The sequence below is a fragment of the Artemia franciscana genome, chromosome 8, assembly GCF_032884065.1.
Source record: "Artemia franciscana chromosome 8, ASM3288406v1, whole genome shotgun sequence".
In the NCBI taxonomy this organism is placed as follows: Eukaryota; Metazoa; Arthropoda; class Branchiopoda; order Anostraca; family Artemiidae; genus Artemia; species Artemia franciscana.
In genome coordinates, this window is record NC_088870.1 from 53,347,913 (window position 1) to 53,372,985 (window position 25,073).

General features: G+C 37.4%; 1 protein-coding gene across 2 annotated transcripts in view; it reads left to right on the plus strand.

Moving 5' to 3' along the window:
- The window catches only part of LOC136030563 (netrin-1-like), a 178,063-nt gene that overhangs the window by 96,215 nt on the left and 56,775 nt on the right, over positions 1-25,073 (plus strand). For both annotated transcript variants that reach the window (XM_065709624.1, XM_065709625.1), the window contains exon 4: positions 8,132-8,218. In XM_065709624.1, coding sequence (XP_065565696.1) covers positions 8,132-8,218 — 87 coding nt within the window. The remainder of the gene's footprint in view (positions 1-8,131; positions 8,219-25,073) is intronic.

Consider the following 25,073-nt stretch of genomic DNA (forward strand, 5'->3'; position numbering starts at 1 on the left):
CCGCCTAAATATTCCTTCAAAGCTTCACCTTAATACCCTTAACTTACGTAGTCGCAACAGTTATGGTAGCAGTATGCGCATAGCGCATTTGGTTTCTTCAATATCCCTCTCAACGTACACAGAAAGTTTCAATTTGATATCATTAACTGTTCCTGAAGAATTGCTGATACAACTTGTGGGGTTATAGTTTCTCCGATTCAATTCAATGTTCCCCAAATTTTCCGCCGTAATACCTTTAGCTTTAGCAGCAGTAATACCAGCAGTAATAGTAGTAGCAGTAATAGCAGTTGCAGTGAAATTAATAGTTGTAGCCTTAGCTTTAGTGGCAGCAATAGTAGTATCAGAAGTAATAATAGTAGGAGTAGTTACACTAGTATGAGTAGAAGAAGTTGTAATAGGATGCAAATGTTGTCTTTTGGTTAGTACAACATCCCCCACAACAAGCCCTGTAAATTTCAACTTCACTCACCAAACTGTTCCTAGGATATTTTAGACCTCTACTACTCCTTTCTGTTGATGTTTTGGTTTACATTGATAAACATCTAATATTGGTATGTATGTACTGGCAAGCGTGTAGCCAAATTGTTCAGAGCAATGGGTTCTCGTAAAAGGAGATACTACAAGAGTCTCTTTTCTATAAACTATGTATTTAGTGTACAAAGCAAACACAAGAGAAGAACTTGACTGGATTAAGACAAGGCAGGAAATAACTTTAAGCACTTCAGAGATCCATAAATAAAGGGTTTCCAAGGTCCTTAGAAACACGTTCTACTATATTAAAATTGTCAAATTTCCTCTTTCTGGTATTATAAATCTAATTTTTCTGATTTTCATTTCCGCAAGACAAAGCATTATAAATTCCACAAACCCGTTCCCCACTCAGGCTTCTAGAACCCAATATGGATTATAAGATAAAATTGACCCACATTGCATTGGAATTAGGTGGCATGTTTCCCGCTCTAAGACTTACATTCAAAAGTTTACAGATTTTTCTCCCATTTTTTGAAAATTCTTTTTATCAAAAATAATTTTCCAGAATACAGTAAAATTTCCTATTTAAGGCACTTTATACCGACATAAAGATCATTTTAAGAGTAGAACTGGTTCATACGGTTCATTTATTCTCATTTTTATACTACCATCAAATGTGCTTAAGTCCTGTTCATCTATAATCGGTACTGTTCATACTTTGGCCCTGTTCATCTATAATCGGTTTTACCAAACGAGCACTAACAGTCCTCCTCAAATAAGATCCAGACAACTTTTGGATTAAAAACAATGAGTCCTTTAAAACCTTTAAAATACTATATGGACATTTCAATTTTAACTTTAAGCCCTTGATTTCATGAGAATTCTCTGCGCGGTCTTGAATATATGCCAAGTCCTCCTTCTGTCAGTAATAATAGTGTCAGTAGCAATAATAATAGGAGTAGTTGCACTAGAATGAGTAGAAGCAGTTGTAATAGGATGCAAATATTGTCTTTTGGTTAGTTCAACATCCCCCACAACAAGCCTTGTAAATTTCAACTTCACTCGCCAAACTGTTCCTAGGATGTTGTAAACCTCTAATACTCCCTTCTGGGGATGTTTGGGTTTATATTGATCAACATCTAATAATGATATGTCTGTACTAGTAAACGTGTAGCCAAACTGTTCGTAGCTGTGAGCGAGTGACTATGAAATGAGATACTACAGGAGTCTGTTTTCTATAAACTATGCATTTATTATATAAAGCAAACAAGACAAGAACTTGGCTGGATTAAGCAAGACAAGAACTAACTTTAAGCACTTCAGAAATCCATATATAAATGGCTTCCAAGGTTCTTAGAAACACGTTCTGCTATATTAAAATTGTCTGAGTTCCACTTTCTGGTATTATAAAACTAGTTTTTCTGATTCTCATTTCCATAAGACTAAGCATCATAAATTCCACAAACCCGTATCCCACTTAGGCTTATAGAATCCAATATAGATCACAAGCTAAAACTGACCCACATTGCATTAAATTTCGGTGGCAGGTTTCCCGCTCTAAGACTTACATTCAAAAGTTTACAATATTGATAATACTTCCTTCAATCAATGTAAAAGTTTCACAAAGAGAAAAATAAACCTGCAACAAGTTTCACGAACAAAAATCAGCACGTAACAAGTTCCACGAACAAAAGTCAGCACGCAACAAGTTCCATGAACAGAGTCAGTTTCACGAGGAGAAAAATCAATGTACAAGTTTCACGAAGAGAAAAATCAACATGCAACAAGTTTCACGAAGAAAATCAGCACGCAACGATTTCCATGAACAAAATCAGTTTCACGAAGAGAAAAAACCAATGTACAAGTTTCATGAAGAGAAAAATCAGGGTGCAACAAGCTCCACGAACAAAATCAGAACACAATAAATGCCATGAGCAAATCAGTTTCACGAGAGAAAAAAATCAATATACAAGTTTCCCCCAAATGTTAGGGCCCCCGGTGGTTAGGGGCCCTGGTTTAATTGAATGCTTGGGCCCCAACGGAATTGCTCACTGGAGTCTCATTTGAATTTGTTTCTAGGGACCCCGTTGGAATTTACTGCTAGGACCCTGATGGAATTGGTTGCTAGGGGTCCCGTTGGAATTGATTGATAGGGTCCGGCGTCTTGAAGGTCCCCCACTAGCGGGCCCTGAGGGTTTTTCCCTACGCCCGTAGTTTTTTAAGCATAATAACCATAGGAAAAACCTCCCCTATTACGTAACATGTATCTGCATCTTATAAAAAGCATTCCCTATTAAAATTGTTGAGGCATCACTGCTTGCACAGACCGTGTTGTCTTTTTGGAAAGTAATAATAATCTTTATGGGAAGTCAATAACATATGCTATATGTAGTGGTAGTGGTAGCAGTAGTAGTGCTGCAGTAAGGGCGCGTCTGGGAGGGAGTTAGAAAACCCCCTCTCCCCCCAAAAAAAGGTTTGTCCGACTAAAAACGCAACAAAAAGGAATATAAACAATTTTTTGATATTTTTTTAGAGTATTTTGTAAACCTTTCCCCCTGAAAAAAATTATTTTGTAACAAATAAAACTATTTTAGTTACACATTATTGTTTGTGTGTTAGGGAAATGACGGGTGGTGGAGGGAATGGTTGCCCTCCAATCACTTGCGACTATTAAAAAGGGCATTATAACTTTCAATTTCCAATCGAATTAGCCCCCTTTAAAGTCTATACAACCACTCTTTCTATAAAAACGTCCTATGTCCCTAGGGCATAACTTACAACCCTTGGCCTGACGGCTGTGGGGTGGTTGTTTTCTCCAAAAACATAATTTCCAGACCTTTAAACTACGCAGAACAGAATGGCTATGTCAAAATTTTGACTAGATGTGTTTGGGGAAAGGGTGAGGTGGGGGGAGCAGGTTGCTTTTGAATCACTTCCGACTCTTAAAAAGGACACTAGCACTTTCAATTTCCATTTGAATGAACCCTTTTTTAGTTTTTATGACAACTCCTTTTATACAAAGTGCTCTGGTCTTAAGCAAAAAAAAAAAAAAAAAAATAGAAATAATAATACATTGTGCCCACATCGCTCTTTACTTAGGCAGCACTATTGCGCTGCCTATGACATAGCATACCAAATAATATATTAAGATAATATAACGAAAGCAATTCCACACAAAAACACCGAGAATAGAGTACGCCTAGCAATCTTGAAACTAAGATTCAAAATGTAAATTCGGCAATCATCCACAAAGTTGAATTGGAATTTTTTTCTTTTAGATAGTATTGTTTCTTTACTTTTGTTAAACATAAAAATTGTTACTTTTCAAAGTGAAATGTGTATTTACCGGCACCAGACTCTCCGCTAACATATAGGAAAGGTAAGTTGTGTTTATCTGTTTGTCGGAGTTGCTGGATTTATGAATTAGGTAAGTAAGATTGGTAAGTAGGAAAAGGAACAGATAGCTGTAGTCGAGTAATTTTTTCTAACACTAAATAAATTAAATAAAAAAAGTATTTTAACTGAAGGTAAGGACGGACATTAAAACTTAAAACGAACAGAAATTATTCCGGATATGAAAGGGGCCATCCCCTCCTCAATGCCTCGCTCTTTACGCCAAAATTATAACTTTTTGTCGCAACTCTACATTTTAAAACATAAAAAACTTTAGCGTAAGGAGCGAAACATTGAGGAGGGAACAGCCCCTTTCACATACGGGATAATTTCTGCTCGTTTTAAGTTTTAATGTTGCTCCTTACTTTCAGTTAAAAAACTATATCTTTTATTTAATATCTGAACGTCTTTCAACTAATGCCAGTTCAAATTTGACTTACCGTACATGAAAAATTAGAGCAAATTTGCATATTACTTTTGACAGATTTGTTCTGTATATGAATGGTTGCCCCCTCCTCAATACCTTACTCTTTACGCTAAAGGTATTGGCACTTAAAAAAAAGCTTCCTGTTCTAATTCAACGGCTTCTATATTTCAGTTTTAGTAAACAGTCAAACTTTAGTGTAAAGAGTAAGGTATTGAGGAGGGAACAACCGTTCATATATGGAATAATTTCTGTTCGTTCTTCAAATAATGCCAGTAAATCTGGCTCATCCTTTATGAAATATATCCCTTCTCCTCACGGAAAACTCCTTCGTAAAAATTTCATCCAACATAAAGTGCACCCCCGCCTTCAAATTCCCTCCAGACAGTTTCATCCTCGTTGAGAATCCCCTTTCCTATAAAATTTCTTGCGGATGATTCAGCCTGATAAATTCTCCTTAGCATTCTTTCATATGAATAAGACTTCAGTTTTTAATTGGTGTCTCGACCGCTCCAGAAATGCCCCCTCCCGTGGAAATTATTTCCCAGAAAACAAATTACGTGGATATAAGCCCCTGAATAATTCCCCCGGAATATCTCCACATGAAAAATTTGGCAAAAAGCATATAAGACAATTAAAAAAGAATTTCGTATAGTAATTAAAGCTGAATCCCCCAGTGTAACATTTGCCCTGGAATATTCATCCCCCAAAAATTTCCCTCCCCATGGAAGGTAAGAAGATTCTACCCATAGAAATCCACCCCGAGCACACCCCCCCCGCGAAAAAATGTTCTTATACAGAGCCCTCCCTCCGATATTCTAGTACCAGTGGGTTGATACGATCACCCACACACAAACAAAAAATAAATAAATACGCCTCCGTGATCTTCTGGTAAAAAATTCAAAATTCCACATGTTTGCAGATAAGAGCTTGAAACCTCTATAGCATGGTTCTCTGATACGCTTAATCTGATGGTGTGATTTTCATTAAGATTCTGTTACTTTTAAGGGATGTTTCTTCCTTTTTTCAAAAATAAGGCGAATTTTATCAGGCATGTAATCTTTGATGGGTAAGACTAAACTTAATGAAACTTATATTTTTGAAATTAGCATAAAAATCAGATAAAAAATAGCATAAACATGATATATTTATTGGTATCAAAATTCCTTTTTTTGAGTTTCGCATACTATTGAGCCGGGTCGCTCCTTACCAACAGTTCGTTACCACGAACTCTTTAATATGATGAGTGAAGGGTTTTTTAACGCTAAATGAATATGGTGAGCGGAGCGAAATTTCAATTCACTTTACCACCAAAGGAATATTTTCATCATTATCTTTTAAATGAAAGGACAATGGCGTAGCTGGTTGGTGGAAGTAGGGTAACTGGGCACAGAGAAATTGTTAAACAATATATTTTGTAAAAGAGAAAAAAGTTTTAGAAATGACACGTATATTAGATCTTATTTCGTAATATAGTTCCAACTTAGCAGGGGGGGGGGGCAATAAACCGAAGAGAAAGAAACGGCAAATGTGTAAAGACCCTCCTCTTAGTAAATTGGAGGCAATCAAACGTATAGAAATAAGCTACAATTGTATAAAGACTTTCCCCTTAATAAACTAGAGGCAATAAAATGAAAAGAAAGAAGCTAAAAATTAATAAAGACCCCCCCCCCTCAATAAAGGTGAAACAATAAAACGAAGAGAAAGAAACTACAAATGTATAAAGACCCTCCCCTTAATGAAGGATAGGCAGTAAAAGGAAAAGAAAGAAACTGCGAATGTATAAAGACCCTTCCCTTAATAAAGAGTAGGAAATAAACTGCAAAGAAAGAAACTACAAATATATCAAGATTCTCCTCTTAATAGGGGGGGGGGGCATTAAAACGAGAAGACAGAAACTGCAAATGTGTAAAGACCATACCCTTAATAAAGGGGAGGCAATAAAACAGAAAGGAAGACACTGTGAATGTGTAAAGACACCCCCAAATAAATAGGAGGCAATAAACAAAAAGAAAGAAACAGCGAATGTATGAAGACTCTCCCCTTAATAAATAGAAGATAATAAGCAAAAAGAAAGAAACTGCAAATGAATAAATATCCTCCCCTTAATAAAGAGAAGGCAATAAAGCGAAAAGGAAGAAATTGCAAATGCATCAAGGCTCTCGCCTGAATAAAGAGGAGGCAAAAAAAGAGAAGAAACAAATGTATAAAGATCCTCCCCTTAATAAAGAGAAGGTAATAAAGCGAAAAGGAAGAAATTGCAAATGCATCAAGGCTCTCGCCTGAATAAAAAGGAGGCAAAAAACGAGAAGAAACAAATATATAAAGAACCTCTGTATAAATAAACTGGAGGAAATAGAACGAAAAGAAAGAAACTGCAAATATATAAAGACCCTCCCCTTAATGATAGGAGGCAATAAAACAAAAGAAAGAAACTGCAAATATATAAAGAACCTCCCCTTAATGATAGGAGGCAATAAAACAAAAGAAAGAAACTGCAAATATGTATTGACCCTCCCCTTAATACAGGGGGGAAAGACCAATGGAATTGAAAATGGAACCTATCAGCTTTAGGTTGTTGCATTCTTGGTTTTGCTTCACTAAGTTTTTATTTACAAAGGGTGACCTTATTATTTATAAAAAATATTATTCTTCGTCTCACTTTATAGTTCTTCTCTGGGCCCCTCGCTTTTTTTTATTTGATACTTACGCGAAGCTTAACTCTTAAATTGAAAACATTTCTGATTGATGCTTTAATACAATATTGATCCTACTTCAAAGCTGGAGATTGCTGTCCTTACAATCGCTGACCCCCTTGGCAATTTTACAATCAGAGTCAATTTCACGGAATAGGATTTTGTTCTGGAATTAAGGTTTTCCATTTTCATTTACTGTCAGCCTTTTATATATAAAGATGTCTAGGGGCATTTTTATTGTTTATAGAATTGCTTTAATTGAAGGGTTGATCACAATTTGACAACATAATAAATCAAGCATTCGATTTCTTTCAAAACAAGGCACGGCTTCGTAAATGCCGAAAATGTTTTGACATGTCCGTGAGTGGCGTGAAAGTTATAGGCTAAATGGCATGAAAGGGCTACGGGCCCTTCAGTAATTTCAAAACTGGTATTTTAGCTATTTTTAGACTCAATTAACTTTAACTCTAAGTTTGAATGTAGAGGCTCAACGTAACATTGAGCAATGACCAGCTCAATGAATTTCTTTGCATTAAACTTTATATTTTGTTTTGGTGCCTGGTGTTTTCTTATGGTGCCTGGTGCTGGTGTTTTTCGGTGCCTGGATTTTTATGGTTTGAGAACCAATGAATTTACAAAAAAAGTGGGAACTTCTAAAAAAATAAATGTATCAGGCACGTCAACAGGGAAGTTTTCGCGAGAGGTATCCCATGAACTATTATTATATCTGCAATTGTGTCTACATTTTTATGTGAAATACATATTTCTTTCGCTATTTTGAAGAATTGCCCCCCGCCTCCTTGAATTGTCCCATATAAATGGGGCACGTAGAAAACAAAACGATGTGTGCACCATGTATTACCAGTAGCAGTGAGAACCACCTCAATCTCGAGTTTGAGCTTTGCTCCTCTTTTTCAGTTTTCAGCGCCTCTATGCTGTAATTGTAATAGTGAAATAAATTAGCTCATTTATATACTTTTTTCCTTAATTTTGAAAAGGCTAAGACAATAATGTACCTATGCCATTACAGGCATTATACAATTTTAGCCCAACATACATACAAATAACATGCACAAATGTAGTTTCTCTTCTCCGAGGAATCGTAAAAGGTCATTGAAACCCTGAGTAATGTTCACTTGTATTTCAGAAGTCCCTAAAGCCCTATCTCCATATGTTTATCACCACGGCCCTCCTACAGAAGATGCTGCCGATTCTCCAGCTCCTGAACCAGACGGTAAGTCTTTTTTTATCTTCTTACTCTGTTGGCTGAATTTTGAAGGGTGTACACATCTAGGTCTAGATAAATTTGATAACACAGTAGTCTATTAATGGGGATCTTTGGCATCTGTATATCCATTGATAATAACTTGCTGTAATATGAATTTATAAATGATATTGCTAAACAGGGGTGGATCCAGGGGATGCTCTTAGGGCCACGTGACCCTCCCCCCCCCCCAGAAGGCCAAAAGTGTCACTGTTGGAGGCGTGAAAGCACCAATTTGGGAGCCCAAGTGTCATTGACGCCCAACCCAAAAATTAATGCTGTATATGCCGCTAATGATAAATACTAACCTGTCAGTGAAATTTAAGACATGATGTTTTATTTGGACAAGATATGGGCGGCTGCAAGGGTGGCTAATCGAGAGTTCGTCTCTTTTTCTCCTCCCTACATTAAAAAACCCCAAAAGTATAAAAAAGGGATTTCTTTTTATATCAGAAAAAATGAAGGATTAGGAAATCCGAACTTTTGCCACCTCCCAATCTCTGGAGGATTTTTTAGAGACTTTCCCCCTCTCCCCAGGAAGATTCACCAAATGCATTTGGGCTTGGTTACTGTGAGTAAATAAGTTTGGTCGTCTGTAGAAGTGTAAACTAAAAAAACACGTAATGAAAAAAAAATGGATACTCAATAGTAAAATGGATAAGAGTTATCTATTCATGGAAATGAAAATTATCCTTGGTCAGGCCAGGTTGTGCTGGCCCACGGATTCTATTATGTCTGAAGCAAGTAATATCGGTTTTATCGCCTCAATAGTGACACAGAATGCCTTGAAGTTTTATTAGGCTACGTAATTATGTACGTTATTACATTTATTATTAATTAATTCTATTATGTATTTACTCCTATCATCAGAAGAAAAAGGGCTCCAGTTAGCGTATTTTTTTTTATGTTTTCGCCAAGATGAACTATATTTTGGCATTTAAGCGATAGCACAAAGGAATTCATCAAGCCACTTTTATGGCCCGTCTGACGATTCCTTTAGACAATTTTTTGAAAGACTTCTAAAGATATGCAGTAACCTTCCTGAGGGCACAGATGTACAATTTTTGTAAATAATTAGCCCCCCGTATTCAGAAAAATTGTCTAGCCTCGTTCCGTCTAAATTTGAGATAAGTGAATCGGTGCATCAAGGTGCTAAATGTCTAGTATCTCGAGCTTTGTACCTAATTTTTCGGAATTCGTTAATCCTGAAATAATTATACCCAAAATTTGGCTGAACATACCCAAAGGATGAGAAGAATTGATAAGAGGGAAAATTAAGAGTTCGGCGTAGATAGTTTGTCCCTGATAGTTCAGCGTTGTCCTGTAGAACCGGAAAAAATCATATCAAGCTCAGTTATATTCTATTAAAATCTTCTTACAGTTGAAAATCTCAGTTTATTTGGATGCAACCCAGAATTTTCTGACAGTAGCCAGATTTTTCTGTTTTTAAACTCTTCCTTGGAATATAAAATGGTTAAGTATACATTATTCAGCAAACGTAGGCTATTCAAAAACAATATAAACCATTATTTCCATTGTGCAGCTTTGGCAAAAGTGTCCCTTTTAGGTTGGGCTCAGCGAAGGACAAAAGTAAAAAACAGAATTAAGGAAAGTAATGTGAATGATGCTAATTCCAAGACCGTATCCTGGGGAGAAGTTAGGGGTTTGAAACACCCCTGACATTTTTGTCTGACTCGTAAAAACGTAAAATACATTTAAAAAATTGTAGCCCCCCCCCAAAATAAAAAAATCTGGGGTACGGCCTTGGTTTTTGTATTTAAGTTTTTATCATCAAATTTGTGATTTCACTGAGTAACGCAAGGATGGGGGTTATTTTGTTCTCATAGAAGGAGATCCTCTCTGAGCAGTTTTCCTTATTTTCAACTTTACACTTTTGCTCTACCCCCTGTTGACTGCTGAGAAAGGTTTGTGGAGGAAGCTTTCGAATAATCACTATTTGTCATTCATTTTATTTCCTTACTTTTGTTCGACTCATCGCCATTTTCATTTGCTATCATTTAAATAAATAAAAAATGCTTTATTTTGGATGAACAGTGAAACTTACAGTCTTAACATTTATATGTTTTAAAATACTGTCAAACAAATTACACGGTCAGAAAAGTTAACTATTTTTTTTAACCCTGTAACACCTCTTAATAAGTCACGCTTTGTCAGTGTGTTCTCAGGAATTATTTAGTATAACTTGGAATTTTCTTGATTATTTTGGGGAAATTGGTACGAAAGCAACTGGGCTTAAACGTGGTAAGTGAATGAATGTCACCGTATATACACTATTTATTATTTTTCTGCAAATTCCACTAAACAAAACACAATGCTGAGACTGGAATTTTTATTCAAAATCTATAACTCTTCTTGAATCAATCAACCAATTAAATGATCTAGGGGGTAGTTTTAGGAACATGTGCACCCCCAGAATGTCGAAAGCTGCGCTAATTACAGGGGTGGAGGGGTAAAAATACCAATGGGATCCTCAAGTTCCGTTGGTTTCCCTCTTAAATATTAAAATCCTATATTAGCGCCTGAATTGATTGTACGAAGCGAATGCAAGATACATCAAACAACACCAGAATAATCCCAGAATAGCCCCAGAATCAACAACACCAGACTACACCAGAATCAACAACACCAGAATAGCCCCAGAATCAAGCATGTGCAGGATGAAGCCTAAACAAACAATTTAAGATTTTCAATATAAGTATTAAAAAAATCTGGACGCAAAGGTAGAAACACAGATTGGAGTAAAGATAGAGAATTCAAACGCAACGAAGTAGAGAGAGAGAGAGAGTGGAAGCTCTCGAATAATCACTATTTGTCATTCATTCTATTTCCTTACTTTTGTTCGACTCATCGCCAGTTTAATTTGCTAACATTAAAAAAAAAAAAAAAAAAAAATGCTTTATTTTGGATGAATAGTAAAACTTACAGTCTTTGCATTTATATGTTTTAAAATACTGCCAAACAAATACACGGTCAGAAAAGTTAACTATTTTTTTTCAATATAAGTATTAAAAAAACCTGGACACAAAGGTATACACAGATTGGAGTAAAGATAGAGAACTTAAACGCAACGGAGTAGAGAGAGAGAGAGAGTAGAAATTAAGAAAAAGAACTGTGAAAAGTAGTAAGTGTAAGCCATAAGTGGCTTTCACACTACATACGTAATTTTTCATGCTAAATGGTTAAGTTGCGATAAGTTAGGCAGAACCTTTCACACTTAAACAAGTCCTTTCACGCTATGCTAGGAGCATCCTCTCCATGATTAAGGGGCCAGATAGGGCGTAGACTATTAGAGCTACTAGCCCCTCAAGACGTTATTACGCAAATCTGGGTCTGGTGCAATGCTATAGCGTTCGTGTTTAGTACAACTAAGGGCATTCTTGAATGGGTATACCTATCTGCATAGGCCACAAGATGCTTAAATTGTATTACAGAAATATATTGAAGTTTTTATCGTGGATCAATAAATCTGAAGGATACAAACTTTTGTACATACAAATTTTATTGATACAAATATCGTTATAAAATCATGAAATCACAGAAAGAGCAGTGAAAACTCAACAAATGGAAAAATAAAATATGAAAAAATCTGATATAGGATAAACTATAAGCAAAACAAGCGTGAATTAAACAATGGTGGGGACCTAGCAATCAATTCCAGAGGGGAAGGGTTGTTATTAGAGGCAAATTTAAGCCATATTAAGAGTTGCTTCCGAGAGGTCTTAATGAAAAGGCCACGTTTCTTTGAGCCAAGACCATGCATATTCACGTCACCGTGACAATGTGTGGCTAGCCCACCCTAGCAGGCAAGTACAGAGAAGGAGGTCTGTTATTAGAGAAAAATTCAAACCATATTAAGAGTTATGTCTGAGAGGTCCTAATGAAAATGCCACATTTCTTTGAGCCAAGACTTTGCATATTCACGCCACCGTGACAGTATGTGGATGACCCACCCCCTAACGAGCAATTCCATAGGAATCCCCTTACATCCATTTCCACTGGGGTGTAGAAAGCATTTCCAATGGGACCCTAGTGAGAAATTCTTGTGGGGATCCTAACATGCAATTCCAAAGGGGGTACTTACAACCATTTCCAGAGGGGGATGGGGTTTGTTATTAGATATAAATTTAAGCCAAATTAAGAGTTGTTTCTGAGACGTCTTAATGCATAAGAAATAAGAGTTATTTCTGAGACGAATAGGCATAGCCAAGACTATGCATATTCACGCCACCGTGACAATATGTGGCTGACCATTCCACTAGCGAACAATTCAAGCGCGATCCCCTGACATCCAATTCCAACGGGGCCTAGAAACCATTTCCTATGGGGACCTAGCGAGAAACTTCAGTGCCTCCCTAACATGCAATTCCGTAGGAGCCTAGACACCAATTCTAATGGGACCGTAGATAGCAATTCCAGCGGGACCCCTAACATCAAATTCCAACGGGAATCCCCTAGCAACCAATTCCAGAGGAGGTGGGTTGTTATTACAGATTAATTTAAACCAAATTAAGAGTTACTTTTGAGTTTTTACTTTTGAGTCTTTGAGCCATGGCTATGCATATTCACGCCACCTTGATAATATGAGTTTATACCCTGTATCTTCAGCAAGCAATTAAAGAGGGTGGGTTGTTATTAGAGATAAATTAAAAACATAGTAAGAGTTATTTCTGAGAGGTCTTAATGAAAATGTCATCCGTGGTGACATTGTTGCCACGACAATCTGTGGCTGTTTCTCTCCCTCCCCCTGTGGCAATCTCATCATAAGAAGTATCATTCCTGATTGCAAGATGTTTTCTTTAAAACATTATGCTCAAAGTGCATTAATTAGTGTTTTAAAAGCCACCTCTCAATGTGATGCCCTCCGTGGTGATTCACGCCACCGTGCCACACTATAATTGACCCTCTGTTATCCCCTCATCAGTCCTAAGACATTTTACAGATATTTTCATATTAGAAATCATGCATTGAATCATTGTTTCTTGTTTTTTGTAAGCGAACCCTCCGTGATACACTATGCCATTTCGCTTAACGGTGCAACATCACGATTGGCACTTTGGCACCCTGTGGCACCCCACCATGATTCCCAAGACGTTCTTTCAAAAATTTTAAGTGATAACGAATTTTGCTTCCCCCGCTTCTAACCCCCAGTTATAACTGTTCCGCCTCTGATTTGCTGGTTTCCATCCCGGTTAAACCAATTCCAAATCTGGATCTGGTTGATTCAGTTCCGCTTCCCCCATTTCTGCCCCCAATTCCACAATTCCCGTTCCGCTCCAAGTTCCGTTAATTCAAAGATTTTTTATGCGGCTGCTTCCATGGTAATCTATGGCTGGTCACTGACAATAACTAGTTTATTATATGTTTTCGATCAGTATCATCTTTACATTTTGAAGGATAAAAACTCAAATGGAACTGTTTGCGTGCTGATTTTTGTTCATGGAACATGCCTAGGGCTAATTTTTGTTCATGAAATTTGTTGCATGTTGGTTTTTCTCTTCGTTAGACTTGTACATTGATTTTTCACCTCGTGAACCTAATTTTCTTCATTGAATTTGTTGCATGCTGATTTTTGTTCGTGAAACTCGTTAAATGTTGATTTTTCTTTTCGTGAAATTAGTACATTGATTTGTCTCATCGTGAAATTTGTTTTTATGCCACTTGGTATCTACCAAGTGACGTATGGCGATCGCAAATTCTGTCGGTCGTTCTGCCTGTCGGTCGGTCTGGATGTCCCAGTTTTGCTAGTTTAGGCACTTCCAGGTAAGCTAGGACGATGAAATTTCGCAGGCATATAAGGAACCAGACCAGAATAAATCAGAAATTGTCATTTCCCCAATTTAACCATCTGGGGAGGGGGGGACGGATAAATAGGAAAAATTAGAAAAAATGAGCTATTTCTAACTTACGAACGGGTGATCGGATCTTAATGAAATTTGATTTTTGGAAGAATATCCAAGGTATTTTTAACTTACGAAGGAGTGATTGGATCTTAATGAAATTTCATATTTAGTAGGACCCCGTAATTCAGATCTTTTATTTTAAATTCCGACCGGATCCAGTGTCATTGGGGGGGGGGAGTTGGGGGGGACCAGAAACCTTGGAAAACGCTTAAAGAAGAGACATCTGGATGAAACTTGGTGGGAAGAATAAGCACAAGTCCAAGATACATGATTTGAATAATCAGACCGGACCCGCTCTCTTTTTTGGAGTGGGGGGGGGAGTAATTCAGAAAATTAGAAAAATGAGATATATGTACATACGAACACGTGATCAGATCTTAATGAAATTTGATATTTAGAGGATGTTCTGCTTTAGAGCTCTTATTTTAAATCCTGAACAGATCCATTGACATTGGTGGGAGTTGGAGGGGGAAACTGAAATTCTTGGAAAACTTGAAAATTGAGGTATTTTGGTCTTTCTAATGGGTGATCGAATCTTAATTTGACTTGATATATAGAAGTGTCTAATGTCTCAGATGCTCCATTTTCAATTTGAATCAGATCCGGGGACATAGGGGGTTAAAGGGGGGAAACAGAAATCTCGGAAACCGTAAATTCTTGAGAATTAGACTTGATGGGAAAAATAAGCATAAGTTATAGATACATGACTGACATAGTTGGAATGGATCCGTTCTCTTTGGGGGAGCTGGAGGATGTTAATTTGGAAAAATTAGAAAAACGGAGATATTTTTAACTTAAGAACGGGTGACCGGATCTTAAGAAAATTTGAAACTTAGAAGGAACTGATGTCTCAAAGCTGTCATTTCAAATCCCGACCAGATCCGTTGACATTGGGGGGGGGGGGGGGTTAGAGGGGAAATGGGAAATTTTGGAAAACACTTAGAGTGGAGAAATTGGGACGAAACTTGGTGGGTAGAATAAGCAAATATCGTAGATACGTGATTGACGTAATCGTACTGAATCCGCTCTCTTTGGAAGAGTTAGGGGGTTATGGATCAGTGCTTTGGCGAGATTGGTGCTTCTGGAGGTGCCAGGACCATGAAAATTGTTAGGCGTGTCAGGGACCTGGACAAATTGACTTAATCAAGTCATTTTACCCGATTCGACCATCTGGAGGGCTGAGGGAGAGGAAAAATTAGAAAAAATGAGGTATTTATGACATACGAGTGGGTGATCGGATGTTAATAAATTTTGATATTTCGAAGGACCTCGTGACTCAGAGCCTTTGTCCTAAATCCTGACCGGCATTAAGCCTCTGATTTTCCTTTTAAATTAATCTATTAATAGAAGTGTTTTAGAGCTCATACCATATGAACTCTTGGCTCTTGGCTACTCCGGCCTTGTCACAAGTGTCATATGAGCTCTTAGCTCATGTTTTTCATGTAACTTGTTGCGTGCTGTTTTTTATTCGTCAAACTTGTTGCATGTTTATTTTTCTCTTCGTGAAACTTTTACATTGATTTTTCTCCGCGTGAAACTGATTAAGTTCAGGGAAACTGTTGCGTCCTGATTTTCGTTCCTGGAGCTTTATGTTTGCTGATTTTTTGTTCGCGAAACTTGTTGCACGTTGGTTTTTCTCTTTGTGAAACTTGTACATTGATTTTTCTCTTGTTGAAACTTGTGCGTTGATTTTTTTTCCACATGAAACTGCGTTTGTTCATGAAAATTGTTGTGAGCTTAGTTCTGTTCTTGGAACTTGTTTCGTGCTAATTTTCTTTCATGAAATTTGTTGCATGTTCATTTTTTTTCTTCGTTGCTCCTCGCGAAACTTATTTTGTTCATGAGACTTCTTGCATGGTGAGTTTTGTTCTTGGAACCTGTTGTGTTCTGATTTTTTTCGTGGAACTTGTTGCATGTTGATTTTTCTATTCGTGAAACTTGAAAAATTGATTTTTCTTGTTGTGAGACTGATTATGCTCATGGAACTAATTGCATATTGAATTTTCTTTTTGCGAAACTTTTATATTGTTTTTTCTCCTCGTGAACCTGACTTTGTTCATGGAACTTGTTCTGTGCTGATTTTTGTTCGTGAAACTTGATGTGTGCTGATTTTATATCGTTGAATCTTGTTGCACGTGGAATTGTCTCTTCGGGAAACTTGGACATTGATTTTTTTTCCATGTGAAACGGACTTTGTTTATGAAACTTATTGCTTGCTGATTTTTGTTCGTGAAACATGTTGCATATTGATTTATCTCTTCGTAATACTTGTACATTGATTTTTCTCTTCTTAAGACTGATTTTGTTGATTCGACGTGTCGCGTCCTTATTATTGTTCGTGTAACTTGTTGCGTGCTAATTTTTGTTCATGAAACTTGTTGCATGTTGATTTTTCTCTTCGTGAAACTTTTACATTGATTTTATTCTCCTTATGAAACTGATTTTGTTTATGGAACTAGTTGCGCGCTAATTTCTTTTTCGTAGAACTTGTTGCGTGCTGATTTTTGCTCGTGAAACTTATTGCATGTTTTTTTCTCTTCGTGAAACTTGTAAATTGATTTTTCTCTGTGTGACTGATTTTGTTCATGGAACTTGTTTTGTGCCGATTTTTCCTCGTGGAACTTGTTGCGTGCTGATTTTTGATCTTGAGAGTTGCTGCATTCTGATTTTTCTTCTAGTGAAACTTGTACATTGATTTTTCTCCTCGTGAAAATGATTCTGTTCATGGAACTTGTTGCCTGCTGATTTTTGTTCGTGGAACTTGCTGCATGCTGGTTTTTCTCTTCCTGAAACTTGATAATTGATTTTTTCTTCGTGAAACTGATTTTTATGGAACGTTTTGCTTGCTGATTTTTGTTCGTGGAATTTGTTGTGTGCTGATTTCTGTTCGTGAAACCTGTTGCATTTTGATTGTTCTCTTTGTGAAACTTGCCCATGGATTTTGCTCCACTTGAAACCGAATTTGTTTATGGAACTTGTTTCGTGCTGATGTTTATTCGTGGAACTTATTGTTTGCTGGTTTCTGTTCGTAAAACTTGTTGCTTGTTTATTTATTTTCTTTGTGAAACTTGTATATTCAATTTTCTCGCCGTGAAACTGATTTTGTTCATGGAACTTGTTGCGTGCTGATTTTTTTCGTTGAACTTGTTACATGTTGATTTCTCTTTTCGTGGATCTTGTACATGGATTTTTATCCTCTTGAGACTGAATTTCTTCATGAAAATTCCTGCGTGCTGATTTTTGCTCATGGAACTTGCTTCGTGCTGATTTTTTGTTCATGGAACTTGTTGCCTGCTCATTTTTGTTCATGGAGCTTGTTTCGTGCTGATTTTTGTATGTGAAACTTTTTGCATGTTGATTTTTCTCTTCTTGAAACTTGTACATGAATTTTTCTCCTTTGGAATTAGAATTTGTTCATGGAACTTTTTCCGTGCTAATTCTTGTTTGTGGAACTTGCTTCTTGCTGATTTTGTTTCGTGAAACTTGTTGCATGTTGATTTTTTCTCTTCGTGAAATTTGTAAATTTATTTTCCTCGTCGTGAAACTGATCTTGCTCATGGACCTTCTTGCGTGCTCATTTTTCTTCGTGAAACTTGTTTTGTACTGATTTTTGATCGTGAAACTTGATGCATGTTGATTTTTTCTCGTCGTAAAACTTGTACTTTGATTTTTCTCCTCGTTAAGCTGATTATGTTCATTAAACTTGCTGCATGCGGAATTTGGTCCGTGGAACTTATTGCCTGCTCGTTTTTGCTCACGAAAATTGTTACATGTTTGTTACATGTCAACAAGTTCCATGAACAAAATCAGGTTCAAGAGGAGAAAAATCAACGTACAAATTTTCTCGAAGAGGAAAATCAACATACAACAAATTTCACGAGCAAATATAAGGACGAAACAAGTTCTACAAACACAAATGAGCACGCAGCAATTCCATGAACAAAATGAGTTTCACGAGGAGCAACACGTTTCACGAACAAAAATAGCACACAAAAATTTCCACGACAAATCTTAACTCGCAATCACTTCCATAAACAAAATCAATTTTACGAGGAGAAAAATTAATATACAAGCTTCACAAAGAGAAAAACCAACATGCAACAAGTTTGACGAACAAAAATCACCTCTCAACAAATTTCACGAATTAAAATCATCACGCAACAAGTTCCATGAACAAACCCAGTTTTACGATGAGAAAAATTAATGCACAAGTCTCACGAAGAGAAATACCAACATGTAACAAGTTTGACGGACATAAATCAGCATGTAACAAGTTCCACGAGCAAAATCAGCACACGCTACACGTTCCATGAAGAAAATCAGTTTCACGAGGAGAATAATCGATGTTCAAGTTTCACAAATAAACAAATGAAAATGCAACAAGTTTTACGAATAACATTAGCACGAAACAAGTTCTAGGAACAAAAATTAGCACTCAACTTGCCCCATGAACAAAATTAGTTGTATGAGGTGAAAGATCAATGTACAAGTTTCACGAAGAGAAAAATCAACATGCAACATTTCTCAGGAACAAAAATCAGCTTGCAGCAAGTTCCACGAACAAAAGTCAGCAGGCATCAAGTTCTAAGTGTGGGTTTATCCTTCGAATGTAAAAATTATGCTGATCAAAACCTTATAATAAATTATCTATTGTTAATGACCAGCCAAAGATTAGCCGGAGGCAGCAGCATAAAAAACCTTGGAATTGACTGAACTTGAGGCGGAATTGGTGGGATCGTAATTGTGGAGCTGGGGACGGAAGTGCGGAAACTGGAACTGATTCAATCGGAGCCATATTTGGAAATGCTTGAATCGGGTTTAAAACCAGCAGAATCAGAGGTGGAACCGTTGCGATCGGGAGTCAGTAGCGGGGGAAGTAGAATTGGTTATCACTTTATTAAAAAATGCATTTTAGAAAATGTCTTAGGTATGATGATTGGGTCCTAGAGGGACCAAACGGCCAGTCATGATGTATTACGGTTGCGATGACAGAGCACGATGGCGTGATTTGCTATCAAGGGCATTACAATGAGTGGTGGCGTTCAAACACACGAATCAATGGAATTTAAGAATTATTTTATTAAGAAAATATCTGGAAAATGTCCAAGGAATGATAAGGCTTATAATAGGGTTGGCATGGGGGGGGGGGGGGTTCAGCCACATATTTGCACGGTGATGTGAATTTCCGTGGAGGCCATCACGTTAATTGGTTGCAGAGGGTGCCGTATAAATCCATATTGTGACATGGTGACGTAAATTGCTTGGACTAGCATGTTCTATTGCTTAAAATTATGGTGGGGTGTTAGCATAATTTTTGAGTGGTGGGGGGGGGCTGAAATCCAATATCCATTCAAAGAAATTAGGCATTTTCATTATGTCCCCTCAGAAATAACTCTTAATATGGTTTAAATTTATTTCTAATAAAACCTCCTCTGGAATTGCTTGCTAGGATGGGCTAACCACATCTTGTCATGGTGGCGTAAATATGCATAGTCTCGGTTCAAAGAAACGTAGCATTTTCATTAAGATCTCTCAGAAACAACTGTTAATTTGGCTTAAATTTATCTCTAATAATAAATACCACCTCTGGAATTTGTTGCTAGGACCCCCGACTTAATTGGATGTTAGGGGGCCCCGCAGGAATTGCTCGCTACCGGGTGGGTCAGCCACACCTTGACACGGTGACGTGAAAATGTACAGTCTTGTATCAAAGAAACGTGGTATTTTCATTAAGATCTTTTAGAAATAACTCTTAATATAGGTTAACAATATCTCTAAAAAAGAACCCTCGCCCTCTGGAATGGCTTGCTAGGGTGGGCTTGCCGCATGTTGTCTCGGTGGCGTGAATATGCATAGTCTTGGCTCAAAGAAATGCTTTTTTTATCAAGCCCTCTTGGAAATAACTCTTTTAACTCTAACAACAACCCTCTCCCTCAGGAATTGGTTACCGGGACATCGACCTTTCTTTGTTTCGCGCTTGTTTTTGCTTATATTTTATCCTATATCGGGTTTCTTACGATTTGTTTTTCCATTGACTGCTTTTTAACTTTTTGTGATTTCATGGTTGTGTTTGCTTATATTTTTATCCTTTATAAGCTTTTCCACATTTTTTCCGTTTGTTAAGTTTTAACTGTTCTTTCTGTGATTTTATGATTTTACAACGTTTTCAATTCTGTGTAGAAAAAGGAAAAGGACAACACTTTTGATCATGTATGAAGGTTACCATATTAGAGCAATTATGGTACTCTCGCTTTTATTTCATCTCTGATAGCAATATTATCTGATAACACTCTCTAAAGCGTTACTTAGCAAGCAGGTTCATACCAAGTGTAAGCGATTTCTAGCAATCGATTTTCCCTTCTGCGTGTCAATTATTGCAGCCACATTGGGACATACAATTATTTTAATCATTCAAGTATGCGTGAACAGGGGATTCTCCTTGTGCGTCATAGGTTATTTCGTAGAATCTATATTCTGAATCATAAAATTAGAAAGGTTTTCACAGTCCACTCGGTTAACGCTCCATTCCAGTGGATGAAAATGACCTTTTGAATCCCAATAGGGACAAAATCATCAGAATATAAAGGTTCTTTGAGAAAAATGTATTGAAAGAAAAATGAAATCTCAAAAAGAAAAAAACCTTGAAACAAAACGAAATCCTGAAGTAAAAATGCTTTGAAAGAAAAAACAACCTAATGAAGGGGAAAAAATGCCCTGAAAGAAAAAGGAATTCCGAAGAAAAAAAATCTCTTAAAGTACTATGTAACACTGATGTGTGCACCGTCAGTACTTAATATCTCACGTGTGAGCTGTAATTACGTAGCATTCTTTATGTGCACTGTCATTATGTAACACCCACGTGTGCCCCATAATTACGTAAAACCCACGTGTAAGATTGCGTCACATCCCACGTTTGTCCCCCGTCATTATGCAACACCCACGGTAATCCTGGAGTAAAGAATCCCTGGCCCTCGTAGGTTTTTTAAAGGAAACTATTACGTAACAGACACCTGCATCTCTTAGAAAACATTCATTATGATGTAACATGCAAACCCTATTACTTAGCTTTACTAAATACGTGTGCTATAGCATTGCATGAGACTCAGGTCTGCGAAAAACGTCTTGAGGGATTAGTAACTCTATTAGTTTACACCCTATCTGGCCCCTTAAAACCATGGAAAGGATGCTACTCCATGTGAAACAATCAAAGTCATTATAAATAATCTATCCAAAATTGAAATCGTGGAATCGAAATGGAGACTCGAGCTCCGATTAAGCGCGAAAGGCTTGCTAGGAATTTTTTACAAAATGCATTAACTGCCCATCCGGAAATATCCAGAAATATTGACTTTTTCGCAACGTAAAATAAAATTACATTAAGTAAAACTCGAAATAGAGATCAAGTCTATTTAGTACTACCTACGTTAAGCATAAACTTTGCTTCGGAAGATTACATGACATAAACTTAAATCTTGATTTATGCTAGTGTGACATGTTCTACGGTCTAGTGATTGTTTATAGTTTTGTTTTTGTGTATAGTTTTTGTTTTTGTGCATGGTGTTGTGTATAGTTTTTTTTTGTGTTTAGTGTTTGTGTGTTATTTTGTTTTTAAGTATATTGATTGTGTATAGTATTGTTTTTGTGTATAGTCTTTGTGTATAATTTTTTTGTTTACAATACTTGTGCATAGATTTTGTTTTTGTGTATAGTGTTTGTGTATAGTATTTGATTTAGTATATAGTGTTTGTGTATAGTTTTTTTTGTATATAGTTTTTGTGTTTGGTTTTCGTGAATAGTGTTTGTGTATAGTTTTTATGGCACTTGATATTAATCAAGTGAGATATAGCAATCGCAAATTCTGTCGGTCTGTCTGTCTGTCGGTCCCGGTTTTGCTACTTTAGGCACTTCCAGGTAAGCTAGGACGATGAAATTTGGCAAGCGTATCAGGGACCGGACCAGATTAAATTAAATTTCTCTATTTGACCATCTGGGGGGGAGTGGGGGCTGGTTAATTCGGAAAAATAGAAAAATGAAGTATTTTTAACTTATGAGCGGGTGATGGGATCTTAATGAAATGTGATGTTTGGAATTATATTGTGTCTCAGAGCTCTTATTTTAAATCCCGACCGGATCTGATGACATTGGGGGGAGTTGGAGGGGAGGAAACCTAAAATCTTGGAAAACCCTTAGAGTGGAGGGATCGGGATGAAACTTGATGGGGAAGATAAGCACAAGTCCCAGATACATGATTGACATAATCGGAACGGATCCACTCTCTTTGGGGTAGTTGGGGGGGGGAATTCTGAAAAATTAGAAAAAATGAGGTATTTTTTACTTACGAACGGGTGATCGGATCTCAATAAAATTCGATGTTTAAAAGGATATCGTGGCTCGGAGCTCTTATTTTAAACCCGACCGGATCTGGTGACATTGGGGGGGGGGGGGGGGGAGTTGGGAGGGGGAAACCTAAAACTTGGAAAACACTTAGAGTGGAGGGGTCGGGATGAAACTTGGTTGGAAAAATTATCACGAGTCCTAGATACATGATTGACATAACCGGAACGCATCCGCTCTCTTTGGGGTTTTTGGGGGAAGGGTTAATTCTGAAAAATTAGAAAAAATGAGGTATTTTTAACTTACGAACCGGTGATCGGATCTCAATGAAATTTGATATTTAGAAAAATATCGTGTCTCTAAGCTCTTATTTTAAATCCTGACCGGATCTGATGACATTGGGGGAAGTTTGGGGTGGGGGAACCTAAGATCATGGAAAACGCTTAGATTGGAGGGATCGGGATGAAACTTGGTGGGAAAAATAAGCAGAAGTCTTACATACGTGATTTACATAATTGGAACGGATCCGCTCTATTGGGGGGGGGGGGGGGGGGTAATTCTGAAAACTAAGAAAAAATGACGTATTTTAACTTACGAAGGAGAGATCGGATCTTCATGAAACTTCATATTTAGAAGGACCTCGTAACTCAGATCTCTTATTTTAAATTTCAACCGGATAAAGCGTAATTCGGGGTGGGGCAGTAGGGGGGGGGGAATGGAAATCTTAGAAAATACTTAAAGCGGTGAGATCAGGATGAAACTGGATGGGAAGAATAGAAACCTGTCTAACATACGTGACTGACATAAACGGAGCGGATCTGCTCTCTTTGGTGGAATTGGGGGGGGGGGGAATTTTGAAAATTGAGGTATTTGTAACTTACGAAAGGGTGACCAGATCTTAATGAAATCTGGTAATTTTGAAGGATCTTGTGCTTTAAAGTTCTAATTTTAAATTCCGACCAGATCCTGTGACATTGGGGGGAGTTGGAGGGGGAAACCGGAATTCTTGGAAAAGGTGAAAATTGTTGAAAAACGTCTCAGAGCTCTTATTTCAAATCCCGACCAGATCTTTTGACATTGGGGGGAGTTGGAGGGGGAAATCTTGGAAAAACACTTGGAGTGGAGGAATCGGGATGAAGCTTGGTGGATAGAATAAACAAATGTCCTTGATACGTGATTGACAGAATCGTACTGGATTCACTCTCTTTGGGAGAGTCGGGGGAGGGGTTCAGTGATTTGGCGAGTTTGGTGCTTTTGGGCGTGCTAGGACGATGAAAATTGGTAGGCTTGTCAGGGAGCTGCACAATTTGACTTGATAAAGTCGTTTTCTCAGATTCGACCATCTGGGGGCAAAAGGGAGAGGAAAAATTAGAAAAAATTAGGTATTTATAACTTACGAGTGGGTGATCGGATCTTAATGAATTTTGATATTTAGAAGGACATCGTGACTCAGAGCTCTTATTTTAAATCCTGACCGGCATTAAGCCTCTTATTTTCCTTTTTAAATCAATCTATTGCTTCATAGAATTTTGTTAGAGATCATACCATATGATCTCTTAGCTCTTAGCTCTTCTCGCCTCGTCACAAGTGCCATATGAGCTCTTAGCTCTTGTTGTTTTGTGTATAGTTTTTATTTTTGTGCTTAGTTTTTATGGCAGTTGGTATTAACCAAGTGACATATAGCAATCGCAAATTCTGTCAGTCTGTCTGTCGGGCCCAGTTTTGCTACTTTAGGCACTTCCAGGTAAGCTAGGAAGATCAAATTTTGCAGGTGTATCATGGACCGGGCCATATTAAATTAGAAATAGTCGTTTTCCCGAATTGACTATCTGTGGGGGGGGGGGGCAGGCTAATTCGGAAAAAATAGAAAAAATGAAGTATTTTAATTTACGAACGGTTGATCAAATCTTAATGAAGTTTGATGTTTGGAAGGATATTGTGTCTCAAGCTCTTATTTTGAATCCCGACCGGATCTGGTGACATTGGGGGGAGTTGGGAGGGGGAAACCTAAAATCTTGGAAAACACTTAGAGTGGAGGGATCGGGATGAAACTTGGTGGGAAAAATAAGCACAAGTCCTAGAAACATGATTGATATAACCAGAGCAGATCCCTTCTCTCTGGGTAGTTGAGGGGGGGGGGGGGGTTAATTCTGAAAAATTAGAAAAAAAGAGGTATTTTTAACTTACGAACAGGTGATCGGATCTTAATGAAATTTGATATTTAGAAGGATATCGTATCTTAAAATTTTCATTTAAATCCCGACCGGATTTGGTTTCTTTGGGGGGAGTTTTGAGGGGGACCTGCAATCATGGAAAACGCTTAGAGTGGAGGAGCGAGATGAAACTTGGTGGGAAAAATAAGCCGAATTCTTAGGTACGTGATTGATATAATTGGAAAGGATCCCCTCTATTTGGGGGAATTTGGGGGGGGGGGAGGTTAATTCTGAAAATTAGAAAAAAATGACGTGATCGGATCTTCGGATATTCATGAAACTTGATCTGATCTTCATGAAACTTCATATTTAGAAGCACCTCGTAACTCAGATCTCTTATTTTGAATCTCAACCGGA